This window comes from Strix aluco, chromosome Z, assembly GCF_031877795.1.
Source record: "Strix aluco isolate bStrAlu1 chromosome Z, bStrAlu1.hap1, whole genome shotgun sequence".
Classification (NCBI taxonomy): Eukaryota; Metazoa; Chordata; class Aves; order Strigiformes; family Strigidae; genus Strix; species Strix aluco.
The window spans coordinates 96,880,535-96,895,881 of NC_133971.1; the positions used below are offsets into that span (position 1 = coordinate 96,880,535).

Below are 15,347 nucleotides of genomic sequence, written 5' to 3' on the forward strand. Positions count from 1 at the left end.
TGTCAGAATTCCTCACACAACCCTTAGGGGTATGGTTAACACAGAAAATCAACTTCAATAAGACTTTTGAGTATTTAAAGGGTATTGGAGAAAACTAACCTGAAACACTGTAAACTCAGAGGAACTCCTGTGTAGTAAGTAAAGGAATACTGGTGTCACTGAAAGAATAACTAGGTGAGAAGATGAAGGATCTTACCGAGGCCTGAGCTGCTGTCACATAAAAGTATAACTTTTTCTAGGACTTTGTGGTTTTCTCTTTTCAAGGCCTGTGTAGCGGCCCCTGAACAAATCCTGAGGTGAACGTTAGGGGCTGCAATTACGATGATCTTGATGCCTCCCACCGTTAGCGCGGCAGGAGGCCGTTCCCGGTGCTTTCTGGGTGCCTTCTGAGGGAGATCCCACCCCAGGTACGTGAGCCGGCCCTGACGGGGAAGCCACGAGCTCACCCCCGCCGCGGCGGCCAAGCCGCTCCCTCAGCCACAGCCCTCAGCGCGGCGGCCCCGCCCCGGCCCCTTCCCGCCCGATCTCGACCAGCCAATGAGCTGCGCACACGCAGCGCGCGCGCGGGGAGAGCTGCCCGGCTGCCGCCTGACCCAAAGGACGCGGCTCAGGAGGCCGGTGCCGCCGCGCCGCGGACCAGTTCGGCTCGTTCTGCCGTATCGCGGGGTCTCAGCGCCCACCGAGCGCCCCCTCGGGCGGCAAATTGATCAGGCACCCCCAGGGGCAGGAGGCGAGGGGCCTCGCCCTCAGGGCCCTTTGCCGCGGTGCATGCCGGGAGTTGTAGTCCGGGTGACCGCCGAGGTGCGCGGCTGTGGGCGGCGCGGCGGGAGGCGGGAGACTACAACTCCCGGGGAGGAGAGCCTCTGCCGCGCCCCCGCTCCCCGGGCCGGCGGTAGTTGCGGCCAGCGCTGAGGTTCGGGCCGTGAGCCTCTTCCGCCGCTCCCAGGAGCCGCCCGGGAGGGCGCCGGTAGCTTCCCGCCGCCGGCTGGGGCGGCCCTTCCCGGCGGCGCCATCATGGACCTCTTCGGGGACCTGCGGCGCATGAACAAGCGGCAGGTAGTGGCCGGGGGTTGCCAGAGCCGCCCGGTGGCGGCCGGGGCCGGGGTGCGGGGGCCGCCCGGGGGAGAGCCGGGCGTCCGCCAGCGGCCGGGCCCTGCCCCGTCGGGAGCGGGTGGTGCCGCCGCGCTCCCCTCCTGCCCCGCGCGGCCCGGGGCCTAGAGGCAGCCGGGGGGCGGGAGGCGGAGGCCGCCTGGGCCGGCCTCACGTTTTGGGTTGAAAGCGAAGAAACCGTGTGCTGTCGGTAACCGGGTGCCTCTGGAGGGGCAGCGCGAGGAGCGAGTGGGCGTTTTTCAACTCTTGTCGTTCAAAATCGGTGTCTGCATCTTCACTGTGTGATTATGCCAATAACTGGTTGGGAGAATGTAAGGCTGGTGACAAACCTTACGATTTCCAGACTGTGAAATTCCTTAGTTGGGGGGGGGAGGTTTAGTATCTATCAATCACTTTTAAAAAAAAGACTGCAGGGCACACTTTGGAGCTTGACCAGTGCTCAGTTAAGTGGGCCATATACGTGAAAATCCTGGCATATGTGTTTTCAAACTAGAATGATGGTCTGGGAATTTCTGGTTCCATATTTTACGTCAGTGAGTCCCATGATAAATAGAGATGGGCAGGGTCGTTTTCCACCAGAGTATGTCCGTATGTTTTCAAGAAAAAAAAAAAAAAAGGAAGTAGTGTGAAGAAAGCATATGTACTGCTGTAAGGGCTGGCAGAGCAGTAGAATTTGGGGCAGAAAGTTAGTTAAATCAATAGAAGGTTTTCTACATAAGTTTCTGTCTGACAATAGCAGGAAATGTCGTCTCTCTTCTACTTGCACAGCTCCTCTTTTTAAACAAAAATAACTGTTTGAAGTGTGGTGTTACTGATCTTACAGTGTTTCTTACGTGTGTTTTAAATACTCAGGCGCTCAGGCAGGTGTCAGGGACGTCTGATCAAGATAGGCTTGATCATTTGCCATATAGCTTCCTATACCTGAGAAGCCTTTGCTAGCGAGTTCACTAGCTTCTAGCACCAACAAGTAGGAGTATTGCCCAGGCGTAATAAGCCAAGATTGAGGCACACGATGCGTTAAAACTTGAGGCTGCTTTAGGGTTTGTGAGACAGCAATCTGCTCCATGAGGCTTCTGTTGGAATATGATTTTAGCATGGAAGTCCACATGCCCGGATCAGGATTCAGTGGTGTGTAGGGGTTGAAATTCTATGTTGTGCTTCTAAATACAACACAGTAACTTTTAAAAACAATTTTCTTGTTTCGTATAGCTGTATTACCAAGTCTTAAATTTTGCGATGATAGTGTCTTCTGCCCTTATGATATGGAAAGGGCTGATCGTCATTACTGGAAGTGAAAGCCCAATTGTTGTGGTGCTCAGGTAAGTCAGTGTTAAAGTTTGTTAATTTCTTTTTTTTACCATATCTATGTTTATTTTAAATTTGTATTATAGCAGAGCTCCTTTTGTGAGTGAATTAAACACGTGTGTCGCTTCTCTCAGTGGTATCTTACTTCTGGTATATAAAGAGCCAGTCCTGCAGGCCCCTGAGTGCTGACCAAATACATGAAGTTCATGGAACATTCAGCCTTACAGAAATTGAATGTGCGTCTGCAAGGAATGTATGCAGTAAATAACAGTATTTTAATGGGAATTCTCTGTTTGTGTTACTAGTTATGGGGTCTGGAATCCTACCTTAAAGGTTGTTACCAAAAGATACTATGGTGGGCTTTGAAAAAAGGCATGGATTTTCTGATCACTAGTAGTAATTGCTGATGTAAACATAACTCTTGCTCATGTTAATTAAAGTCTTTTTATGCAGATGAGTATTTCCTGTTGTGCTGGGAAGCGTTTTTTGGCTTGTCACTAATGGATTGGTTTGCTTAACCAGAATGGGTCGTTTTGTTCTATCATAGCTACAATACTGTTCCTTTTCTATACAGCTTCCTTTTTTCTTTCACTGGGGCAGTAAGGGAATGTTCTACAGGCTGGCTCAGCTCGGGACTTGGGAGGTTTGGGTTGTGTTAAATGTCTGTGTAGTGTAACTGAATGGGCAAAGATACTTATTTCGGTTAAAATTGTGAGTTTATCGGTAAGAATTAAATGTTGTTGTCATGGTTTTCTTTCATTTACCATAATGCTAATAAACTCTCTCTTTCTTTTTGTTTCTAGTGGCAGCATGGAACCAGCTTTTCACAGGGGAGACCTGTTGTTCTTAACAAATTTCCACGATGACCCAATCAGAGCTGGTGAAATAGTTGTTTTTAAAGTTGAAGGCAGAGACATTCCAATAGTTCACAGAGTAATCAAAATACATGAAAAGTAATGCAGCTTGGCATTTTCCTTGTTTCTAAATATAGTTTCCTTCACCATGACTTTCGATTACATTTTAATTTGCTAGTATTCTATGAAAAAGGCAAGTGAGGATATGCTGTAAGATAAAACTCATCTCTAGGATGTGACCCCGCTTTTGTCCCCAGTTCTGTGGCACACTTCTTGAGACCCTGACTCCCATCCCTCAGCAGAGTTGCTCGGGTTTGAAGTAGGTAAACCTGTGCCAAAGAGGAGTCCCGTAACACAGGCTACACACGTTATTTTTGCCAGCAGTAGCAATATGTTATGGGAGCAGAGTCCACTCCTGTACTGACTGTTGTAGATTGGGATTTTGGTTATGAGAAATAGCTACTTCTAAAAGCAAATCTCTGAAGGAAGGTGAAGATTCAGAATCAGAACTATAGACGAAGTCTGACAAGTATGTGATCTTTGCTAACTGAAGTTTTCCAGAAAAGAGATTTGACTCAGAATGAAAGAAGAGATTCTTAATCTTTCTGTGTCTATTAGTCACAATGCCAACAACAATTCATGCTGAAAAGCGACAGGTAGATTACTTGTTCTTACCTTTATTGCGTATGCCTGGTATGATAAACAGTTCCTTCTCAAACAAAAGAGAGGCAATTCTGTTTCTAATTCTGTGCAATGAAAAGCTAACCTGAAGGTGGCAAGCACTGACATATTTGCACCTCAGGAAGTCCTGGCCATGAATGTTATGTGTGCATCTTCTGAGTAATATCTGGTTTGCAGTGCTTTTTTGAAACGAATATGTATATCCAAGAATTACCTCTTTTTTTAAAAAAAAACCACCTAATTTGTCTTTATAAAAACTTTTCTTGATATCATTCTTTGTAATTAGCAGCTTCTTGAGAAAAATAATTTCGGAGACTGTAAATTTAATAACTTTATTTAAATGGTAGTGTTGAACCGAAGTCTTGCATGTATCACCTGCACATACGCCTAACGCTGGAAAGGGAGCAAAACGTGGCAGGTTTTCTAACAGCAGTGGCTAAATTATACCATGTTCACAAGGTAGAGTGAGATACTTTGTTCATTGGAAACAGCAGGGAAAGGTTATGATTTGGGTGTGTTCAGGGTTTTAAACCTCTGTCCCTCCAAAAAGGACTGAGCCTGCTCAGTGGCCGGGCGAGGTGAGGACCTGGGCGCCGGCGCCGGGGAGCAGCCGGGCTGCCGGGCAGTGCTGCCTGCCAAAGTGCTGCTGCTGCCTGGATTTCTCCATACAGTCCCCTAAAAACTCCACATAATGTTTTGTCTGCATTATGTTATTTCAAGACTGGTTACATGTGTTTGGTTTTTTATTTGCCACATTAATAAATACCAAACATAAGTAAGGTTTTGCCTGGAACTCCCTATATTTAACAACTAATGAGTGACCTCAAACTGTTTTGCAGTGTTAGTGACAAAATACTGAGTTTGATGCAGATTTGCAGCTACTTTAGAGGGTTTTTATTTATTTCCATCAAAAGAAGGACAAAGCTTTGTTTTGACATAAATGTGATTGCTAAGGGTTAAGCAAGTGTATAGAACTTAGAAGAAAATTGCCTGAAGCATTGTATTATTATACCAATTTCTTTCCTAAGGGAAGGTTTTTAGGGTCTACCTCATCTGAAATTTGTGATTTAAATTCATTCTCTAATTGTGTGATGACTTCACAGGATCTTATTTCACAAGTTGTAAAAAAAGGGGAAAAACAAGAAAAAAAGACCTCTTAGTGGAGTATTATACAGTATTTCAGAGTTAAATTTCTGTTCTGTTGAAAATGCAGAGGGTTGGGATGGTTTTTTCCCAGATAGGCACATACTGCTTTTGTTGAGGAAGTTTAGTGCCTGTTCTGGGTGGACGATATCCCTTTCATGCCCACTGTGTAATTGCTTACATCAAATGACAATCTAGGAGTGTTTTAAAAAACATTTTTTGTTAAAATCTATTGACTCTGTCAGTAAAGTCTGTAATGTTAATGATTTAATGGTGCTTGTTAGATAAGCAGGACTGGAAGTAAACATTGTTATCTAATCTTGTAGCACTTTTCATCTTCATTGTGCTTCGTAGATGTTAATTGAGGTTTTTAAATTAAGTGGTGTTTAGTTTATCACCTTGTTGCCTTCTAGAGAAAATGGGAACATTAAATTTCTGACGAAAGGTGATAATAATGAAGTTGATGACAGAGGCTTGTACAAAGAAGGTCAGAACTGGTTAGAGAAGAAAGATGTTGTTGGAAGAGCAAGAGGGTAAGTAATGCAGCATTTCCATGTTCTTTGTAATTAAATAAAGAAAATTTAGAACTTAAATCAGTTCAGAACTTAATACCAGAACTGTAGTTTGTTGGTATGAACTAGATCTGGTATGGTATTTTTAAAATTTCTTAAATAGTAAATAAAAAACCTGCTTTACCTGAAAAAGTTGCTTTCGTAGTCCTCTCACAGATGTGGAGAGTAGAAATTTTTTTTTTTTTTTAAATGGCATATTTAATAAATAATACACCAGTAAATACAAAAATAACCAACTTAACCTTTGAATTGCTAGAAATTACTAGGAAATTATTTCCACATTCCCCAGGAATTTTATGCAAGGTTTGAGCTTTTGACTTTGTCCCCTTCCCCAGCTGAGATGAAATCTCATAAGATTTTTCTCAAATAACTTGATTAAATTTTTATCTAAGGAAAAAAAAAATATTTCCCATTCAGATATGCGTTAGTGACAGGCATAAATTATTGTTTTACACGAAAATATTCAAGACTGAGTAACACTGAAACATTTCCATGTAATATTTGAGGGTTAATTTTACGTTCATCTGTTTTGTCAATTCCAGATTTTTGCCTTACGTTGGTATGGTAACGATAATAATGAATGACTATCCAAAATTTAAGGTACGTATACAGACATTTTGAATACTTGAATTTAAAACTGTAAAATAGCAAGTAAAGATAGTAAGAATGTTGTATATAAGAATACATGTTAATTTTGTTTCTGTGGTTTGGTTCCTAACGTAAGAAGAGCTGCTTTCGTGTTTATTTTAGCTTGTCTGTTCTCCGGTAGAACTTAGTATTTGTAATAATTTGAAACATTTAATTTATAGGAATTTTGTAAGTTAAGTGTATACAGTTGTGATGCCTGTTTATGATGAATATGATCACATTAAAATATTCCTGTAATTTTGTAGGAACGCAACTCTGTAATTGTGTACTCCTCTAGAAGATGTAATGTTGGAGAGGGCACACTTTGAACAATTTGTAATTTCAGAGCTTCTGTGAAGAGAAATTGTAATCAGTCTTTATTCTCTATTTTCTTTTGCAGTATGCTCTTCTGGCAGTAATGGGGGCATATGTACTGCTGAAACGTGAATCCTAAAAAAAAAAAGTCACTTTTCCAAGAGCAAAGTTAAATATACAGGGGGAAAAAAACTAATATATTTCAGATGTTTTCATTTCTGGGTACAGTTACAAAACTGTAAGCTTTTGTCTCGTCTAAATAAACTGTACAATTAATGAGTAAAGCTTTTGGCTGTTGGTTAATTACGTAATGGCGTATTCACTGTCTCAAATGGATGCTGCTTTCAGTTAGCCTTTTGCCTGTTTGGAAGACACTGACTGTCATGTGCTAAAGCAGCTTACGGCACTCCTTGAGATGCTGCGTTGTTTTTTCTTCACTGATACTGCATCTGAGCCCACTTCTTCCTGTGTGTTGTTACTTTGTTTTTTGCTTGATTATTTCTGATGTCTGCCAGTGCCCTCTCATGACCATACAAACTGGTTTTATCCATATTTGTAAGAATGCAACACATGAGTTGGAACAGGTAGTTAGTTGTAGGATTTTAGTCAGACTTAGACCTAAAGAAAGTTGTCTAGATATGGCTGACAAAAATAGACAAGAAATGGTCTTTCATTCTGATTAAGAACAGAGAAATGGAAACTTGGAGCTTTTTCCCTGAATTTGAAACTTGCTCCTTTGTGGTGTAGGGACAAAAAACCTGAAGGCCTGATTTTTAGGGACTGTGTATGTTTCTAGAATTCAGACTGTTAACCGTTCTGCCTTTATGTTCCTAGCTATAAAACAAACCCAGCAAAAAGATTTTATGGGACTTTATTTACACTTGTAAATTACTGAATGAATAGCACAGTAGTAAAAATAATACTACAAAGAAGGGTAAGACGTAACTCATATTCTGGTTTTGAGAATGTGTTGTTCTCTTCTATCATATGATACCTGAATAGTGTGAAACATAAAATTGATTTTTCATTTTAAAACTTACCTGATAACTGTCTTTTATGAAATTCTGGATTTTTCTCTTCTTGGCTTCAAATGTCAACAAAGCAGAACTTGTTTTCCTCGCTTGCTTTGGTTTTGTAGCTTTGATAAGGAACAGCATGATGCTTTTTTCCAATGGAGTTTTGTTTCTTCAGTAATCCCTTACCACTACAAAAATACACTATTATCCAATAATGGCACCTCTTCTGTTGTAACAGCTAGCGCTGAAAGGCAGACAACTGCTGAATTTTTCCAAGTCATATTACTTCTTTTGTGTCCCACTAAGCAGTTTTCCTGACAAACTGGATTATAAAATTATAAAATTGACTTATTTTGTGTCAAATTGTGTAGAAATAAAATTGAGTGTAACAAATGGCATGTCAGAATAATTTAGGTATCCTTAATGCAGTCTTCCTGTCAGTGTGCCATCAGAGTTAAAATAAAATTTTGGAGACAGTGTGTGTAGTAAGATTTTGGTTTTTAATATTTTTTTTTTCCCCTCCAGTATTGCTCAAATCAGAATTTATTCCTGCCCACCTACCACAATGCAATCAGTCAGCTCTAACTTTGAGAGGGGGGTTTGGGGCATAACCCAAAAGACAAGTTTGACCATTATTATTAGAATTTATTCTTATGTTGAGGAAACATGTGTTAATAAAGGATGCAAGGATAACATCTAAATATGTGGGTTCATGCTCAGAAAAAAAGGTTGTATTTCTTGGGTATTATATCCTGTGTCTTGTTCTAACTCTTCTTGATAAATCTTAACCTGCAGAATTGACTCGCGCAGGGGAGCGACATACGGTTGTCAGTGTTGCCTATTTAGTGAAATGTGGGATGTCAGCGCAGGCCTGGTTTATCTTCCTGGTTTTAGCTGGACATGTGGAAGTCTGCTGACTGCGTCCACCAGAGCGACTTTGGCCAGCCACATCGGTAATCTGACTTCTCCTTTGTGACAGACAATAGGGTTTTTTCAGCTAGTAGGACCAGAAACGGGCTGAAAACATGGTACTAAAATATGGTACAGCTATTCTTATGTAGGGTAAGACTTCTTTTTTTTTTTTCCAGATTTAGGAATCTAATAATAATTTCTAAAAGAAGTCTCATAGTACTTCTGTTGATCACTGGCAAGCCTACCTTTTCTGTGGAGAAATACATGAGTTTGCTGACTGGTGGCTGCTCTGTTCAGGGTTTGGTCGGCTGCCTGTGAATGCTTAGAGACCACTCACCCACAACTGGATTGGGTTGCTCTTGGTTCTGTTCTTGAATTTCATTCCCATAATTGTCTGAGATATTTAAGCCAACAATTTCCATTTCTGATGAACTAGTTAGTGCTGCTTATTAATTTCCTTAGAGTAGAAGTCAGGGAGGGAAGGAGTGCCAAAAGTTTTGCCCAGAATCTAAATACCTGGTATAAACCCTTCTGCTAGATAACAGCACAGAATGTTTTAGTTCTTAGGCTGATAAATGACCTTTGGTGGTGAAATGCGTATCTGGAGAATGTTTTCTTTCTGCTGTAAATTGCACTGTACAATACTTGAATGATTTAATGTCTGCTAAATATTACTGGAGTTTGCAGTGGAGAGAATGCAGTTTGCTGATAGATTTTGTAACCGAATGTTACGCGATTTTCCTCCTAGTCTTGCTGAAGCAACTTGAAGGTGGTGACCCTACATGTTGTGGCTGAGCTTAGCTATCAGCTTGGGTTGCTGAGACCAGATGATCCTCCTGCTGCAGACAAGGTGGTCATGTATCTCTTTTTGTGTAAGCTCTCATGTTCGGTGGAGCCAGTGTGACTTGTGAACCCAGGGAGAAGTTAGTTCTCTGCTGGGTTTGTGGGTTGGGCAGGCTCAGCAAAGCACGTGAGGAAAAAAAAAAAAACAGAAATGATGGAGGCAAAGGAGGAGGAACGGGTTTAGCCTTTGGGAACAGTGACTTAGGTTGTCACAACTATAACATGTACCTTTGTGTTTCAAATTTAAGGATGTGAATGTCCAAATGTGAAGGGAACAAATCTGGTGTGGGGAGCAGCTGAGGGCTCCGGGCTTGTCTCGCCTGAGAGAAGGGGCTGAGGCTGAGCTCAGGGCTCTCTGCAGCTCCCTGGGGAGGGGATGGGGAGAGGGGGGTGCTGAGCTCTGCTCCCCGGGATCCAGGGACAGGACGCCTGGGAAGGGCTCAGAGCTGCGCTGGGGAGGTTCAGACTGGACGAGAGGAAGCATTTCTTCACCCAGAGGTGGTCAAACCCTGGAACAGGCTTCCTGGAGAGGGGGTCGCTGCCCCAGGCCTGTCGGTGTTTAGGAGGCAATTGGACAATGCCCTTAACAACAGGCTTTAACTTTAGGTCAGCCCCGGAGGGCTCAGGAGTTGGACCAGATGGTTGTTGTAGGTCCCTTCCAGCTGAACTACGCTGTTCTAGTCCATTCATCTGTTTATCACCTCTCAAATAATTTGCAGCAAGGGCACAAGCCAGTCCCAAATTAAATTTATGTCTATTGCTGCTCTTTGTGCTTCAAGCAGAATTTTACACAGACTCTTCAGAGATAAGGGGCAAACTGCTTGCGCGTGTGTTTCGGCAGGTTACAGATGGGGCTGACTAATAAAAAGAAGAGAGTTAAGATCCTACGTATTTGATGCATCAAGGTGCTTTCCCTTTTCTACAACTATAACTTCTTAATTGTCTGCTCTGCTTCTAGGCTGCAGCTTCCCTTTGAAGTCAGGACAGATCAAGGATATAATTGGTGCATCTACTGACTTATTAACTGGAGACAGAGTGCTCCCTAGATCCTTGAGGCTGTGGTAACTGGTTCACCTCAGCTCACGTGCTGCGTAGACATTGGTAACCCCTGGGAAGGACAGCTAGCTTGGCTACGGGTGCGCAGTACTGTGCCTTGTGTCACTGGAAAAAACAAGAGCATTTTAAAGCAAGTGCCTCCATCCTAGCAAGGCCTCTGGGTGATTTTTTTTTTTTTTTTCTTTGAGGAAAATCAGGCACAAGCAGTACATTTTTACCTGAGCAGTTGGGAGTAGGAGCTGCTCAGACTGGTTGAAGCTGTCCGTTTTTCCCTTGGGGCCAGCTGCCTTTTCACACCGTGCACCCGGAGCGGTGCAAGCCGCAGCGTGTGCCGGGGGGGCCGCAGGCGTCGTGGGGTGCAGGAGCCGTGACCGAGGGCTGGCCACCGGCACGGACCCTCGGCGTGACGGCGCCAACGCTTGTGCCCGCAGGAAGGGGCTGAGTGGGGGACTTCCCGTGTTCAGTCTCCTCCACTGCTCTCTCCTCGGCACGCTGGTGTTTGGGGGGGTCACAGGGGCTGGGGGGTGCGGGGAGCCCCAGCACCGCTCGCTGGGGGTGTCAGCCCTGGCCGCCGGGTGTTCAGCGGAGCTGCCTGCGCTGGTAGAGATAAGATGAGTACATGCAGTAACTGGAGAGGTAACTCCAATTAAGCCTTGTTTGGCAAGTAATTTCTCTCTCTATTTAATCAAGATAGCAGGCAACAGTGATGAAAAGGACATTTTGCTCTGCGTGCCTGGATTTTATCAGTGTTTCTTTGAACATCTTGGGGGCCAAAGGGAAACAAAACGTAAGCCACCCACATGGCAAAAATTTAGTATGTTTCTTTGCTACACAGTTTGGCTTAAATAAGTATATTCTCTCTCTTCTGTCATCATTTATGCTCCAGTACGCTGCTTTTGTATAGAGAACCAACTCTGCTTCTCTATCATTTGTGTGTAAATATGTTATCAGCAGAAACTATATATACATGTGCTATATATAGTCTGTATGTGTATGTAGGTGTATGGAAATCTGACGTGGGCATGATCACCACCTGAATGTTGAAGCTGATTGAAATATGAATCTCTGGATTTGAGCTTTACAAATAAAGCAGCTGTGGACAAAGCTTTGTTTCTTTGGTGATCACATGAGGACATTGGTTTCTAGTGCTGATGCCCACCTTTGCTAGAACTGGAATCGGAGGTGTGTGTGAAAAACCCGACTGCAGAGGGCCTGGGCACTGGGATGCTGGTGTGCCAGCCCCGGGGGCAGGGGGGCTGCATTTCCCCTGTGTCCAGGGGTGCTAACGAGGAGGAGGAGGTGGTTTTTGTTGTTCTCTGGGAATGAGGCACGGTGTGGCCCTGCCCCAGGGGTGCCTGAAGCCTTGGCTTGCCTTCCTGTGGTTGCGGCTCGGCTGGGGCTGTGCTGGGCACTGACGGTGGCCCAGGGGCTCGGGGCTGGCCCCGGTGCCTCCCTGCCTCAAGGACAGTGACCTCTCTGCCCACTGCCGTGTGCAGGCCTGTTTTCCTGCTTCACTTCTTGTGGGGGGAGTCTGGGGCTTTGTGGTTTGCTAATGCCTGTCCTTTCTGTCACCTGCGCTTGTCCTGCTGTTTGTTTGCTCTCTGGACTTGTGTCATGCAAGTTCCTCAGCTCTCTTTTCTCCAACACATGGTGTTTATAAATCCAGCATCAGCAGCAAAGTTGACATTTGGGAAACAAAACTTGTAGTTTCAAATTTCCTTGGTGATTATTTTCTGTAGATTTAGTTGCAAACTAACACATTGGCAGATCTTCTCACCCCAGGTGAGGAGCAGCCCCTGCCATGCTGCACTCCCACAAAAGCCGGACAGAGCTCACCTCCAGTGAGTGCTCAGAATTGGAGAAGAAGAAAGGGAGAAGGTGTAAGTATCACACATAGCTGTGCCAACCCTCCTGGCAGCCTCAAGAGCTCACACCCCTGGCCCAAGCCTGGGGCACGTTGTCTGATGGGTTGAGCGAGCCCAAGGCACGTTCTGCACCGGGGCGCTGGAGATACGCTGTGGGCCAGCGGTCTGCAGCGTGGGCTGGGCTGCATCAGCAGCAGCGGGGCCAGCAGCTCCAGGGAGGGGATTCTCCCCCTCTGCTCCACTCTCGTGTGTCCGGCTCTGGGGTCCCCAGTGCAAGCAGACGTGGACCTGTTGGAGCGGGTCCAGAGGAGAGTCACAAAAATGATCTGAGAGGTGGAACAGCTCTGCTGTGGAGAAAGGGTGAGGGAGATGGGGGTGTTCAGATGGAGAAGAGAAGGCTCTGGGGGGAACTTCTTGTGGCCTTTCAGTATTTCAAGGGGGCTTATAAGAAAGATTTAGAGATATTTTTTTTACCAGGGTCTGTGGAGACAGGACAAGGGTCAATGGTTTTAAACTGAAGGAGAGCAGGTTTAGAGGAAGAAATATTTTACGAAGAAGGTGGCGAGACACTGGAACAGGTTGCCTGGAGAAGTCATAGATGCTCCACTCCTGTAAAGGTTCAAGGTCAGGTTGGATGGGGCTTTGAGCAACCAGATCTAGCTGGAGATGTCCCTGCTCATTGCAGGGGGGCTGGACCTTTGAAGGTCCCTTCCCACCCAAACCTTTCCGTGAGTCCATGGCTCTCTGAGGTGACCTCTCCCCGCCCTGCAGTGCCGGCAGCAGGGCACAGGCTCGGTGCCTGCACTTCGCATCCCCGTCGCTCCGTGCTCCCCGGGACCACAAGCGCAGCAGTGTTGCTTGAATCCTTTTGTCTTCTCTGGGAAGGCTCAGCTGGGACTGTCTGTCTGGCCAGCAATAGTTCCTGAGAATTCAGAAACATAAACGCTTCCCACTTGAATTCTCAAAATATTGAACGCCTCCACTACAAAAATCACAAAAAAATTGTGATGGCTAATGCAGCACACTGACATACACTAAATGTGCAATAAGCAATTCCTTCAATGGGCTAGGTCTAGGACTTCCTAAAATGCAGCACAAACAGTATCAGATACCTTAAACTGTGCCTTATTAAATAAATTTACATTACAGAGGCTGAACAATATGAAATAAAGTTACGGAGCTCTTTCCTGAAAAATGTCTTCAGTTCTTCGGGGAACTGTTACTGCAGAGAGTCAATTTTCAGGCTATTTGCAGAATGCCTGCCCTGACTACAGGTTTGAAGTGCTGGAGATTAGTCTGTTCAGCATCTTCAACATTTACAAAGTATTCCTCAGTGACCGTGCCCTGTTATTACATTGGTGATATGCTTAAACCACTGTTTGCTCTGTACATACATTATAGCTGTCTCTAACGTCAGGATCAGTACAAAGAAAATGATGAAAGGCACACCATTTTTCTTTTATCCCTTTTTATGTCCATAAAATCTGCCTTGCTGATAGAACAATCATAGTTGTCTAAAATGTAAAGAAAGCAAATTAAGGAGTGTTATTGTGGTAATAGCATTTAAAACCCCTTAATGTTTTCCTGCCATGGAGCACAACAATAGTTCACTTTGCCATGGGATATATGAAAAATAGGTATTTTAAAATGAAGAGAGCTGTTTCTTGATGTTCAAACACAAATTTACATTATCAGGTTTCTTCTTTAAGAAAAAAAGGTCTCCACGGTCACTCACAGTTGATAACGTGTTTATTGTACCTGGATCCTTTTCTGTTGTGGGGGGTCCAGTATATTATTTCTGTATAATATCAAATTATCATTTTTCTGAGAAAGTTAATAAAAAAAAGAATTAGAATCAATCCATATCACCTTTTTTATCCTTATGAACAAGTGAATAAGAAATGCTGATTTCTTTGCTGCCTGCCAACCCTCAGGGTCTCCACTGCAGTTTGGGTACAACCGGTCCAGCATCACATTCTTCTCTTCAGGCCACTGCACACGTGCTCTGTCACTGCAGGATGGGGAAGAGCGGGTCAGTTCACCCCAGTGATGAATTTTGGTTGCAAAACTGATTGCCAGTCATATTAACTGAGGGTGAGGAAGGTCCTAAGAATGTGCTGATAGGCATTGTGTTCCCAAAAGCCACGCAAGCATTTCACCAGGCAGAAGAAAGCCCCAGCTGTATCTTACAAATAAGTGAAGCAGAGCTTGTGATGTGTCCAGCACGTATTACAAATAATGCAATATATTTTGGGGAAAGCGTAAGTCGTGCAGCCTAGGCTGCTTTGAAAAAATAAAGCCTGCCTCTAACGCTTCCTCCAGACACGTTTGGGAGCCCACTGAGGGCTCAGTATTTCAGATCCATTACCGTGGATGTCAGTTCTGTATATGCATGAATCAAGGCACATGTGCAAATTACGGGATTAAAGATCTTACTAGGGTCTGTTTCTTTTGAAAACAGAATAAACTCCCACTGAACATACTCAATGAAGAGAGAAGAGGGCTGTCATAAAGGCTGTCAATATAAAAGCAAAGGTAAAGCTAAAAGAGATAAATAGGCCTGTGGTGTTGCTTTAGTTTGGGAAAATTATTGTTTTTCTTTTCCAGAATAATGGAAAATCCTCAAACTGAGTTTTTGTTGGCAGTTCGCTTCAAATAACCCAGTTTGATTGTTTGGAGGAGTTAAATGGATCTTTGTATGTGTTTTATGACAAAACCCTGAAAATGTGTTTTTCTTGGCAAAAATATCCCTCCACTCAAAAAGTTAATCCTAAATAAAAAAAAAATTCAAACCCAGATTTGATCAACTCTCTAAATCAGTACTTTCCACTGTAACTTTAATCCCCTAAAGGGCAAACTAATTCAAACTTTCACTAAGTCCCTAACACAAGGTATGAAAGTGGGAGTGTGTAAGGAACGATCTTAATGTAGCTCGTGACGGTGCAAAATGAGATTTAACGTGAAGGCACAGCCTTTAGCACACGAAATGCATGAGGATGGAGTATATATACAAAATATGAGAAAGGTTTATTTGTTTGCATAGTGTTT

At 43.9% G+C, this 15,347-nt stretch overlaps 1 protein-coding gene across 2 annotated transcripts; it reads left to right on the forward strand.

The window, feature by feature from the left end:
* The first annotated feature begins 820 nt into the window (after nucleotides 1-820).
* LOC141918244 (signal peptidase complex catalytic subunit SEC11C) lies at nucleotides 821-6,891 on the forward strand. Of its 2 annotated transcripts, none has more exons than XM_074812496.1 (6): nucleotides 821-1,056; nucleotides 2,320-2,429; nucleotides 3,219-3,368; nucleotides 5,507-5,626; nucleotides 6,208-6,265; nucleotides 6,693-6,891. In XM_074812496.1, exons 1-6 carry the CDS (start codon nucleotides 1,015-1,017, stop codon nucleotides 6,744-6,746), a joined length of 534 nt encoding a protein of 177 aa, XP_074668597.1. In that variant the 5' UTR covers nucleotides 821-1,014; the 3' UTR covers nucleotides 6,747-6,891. The 2 variants fall into 2 exon arrangements, with proteins under 2 accessions (XP_074668597.1, XP_074668598.1); XM_074812497.1 differs by lacking the exon at nucleotides 821-1,056 and adding an exon at nucleotides 1,256-1,421.
* Nucleotides 6,892-15,347: the final 8,456 nt, after the last annotated feature.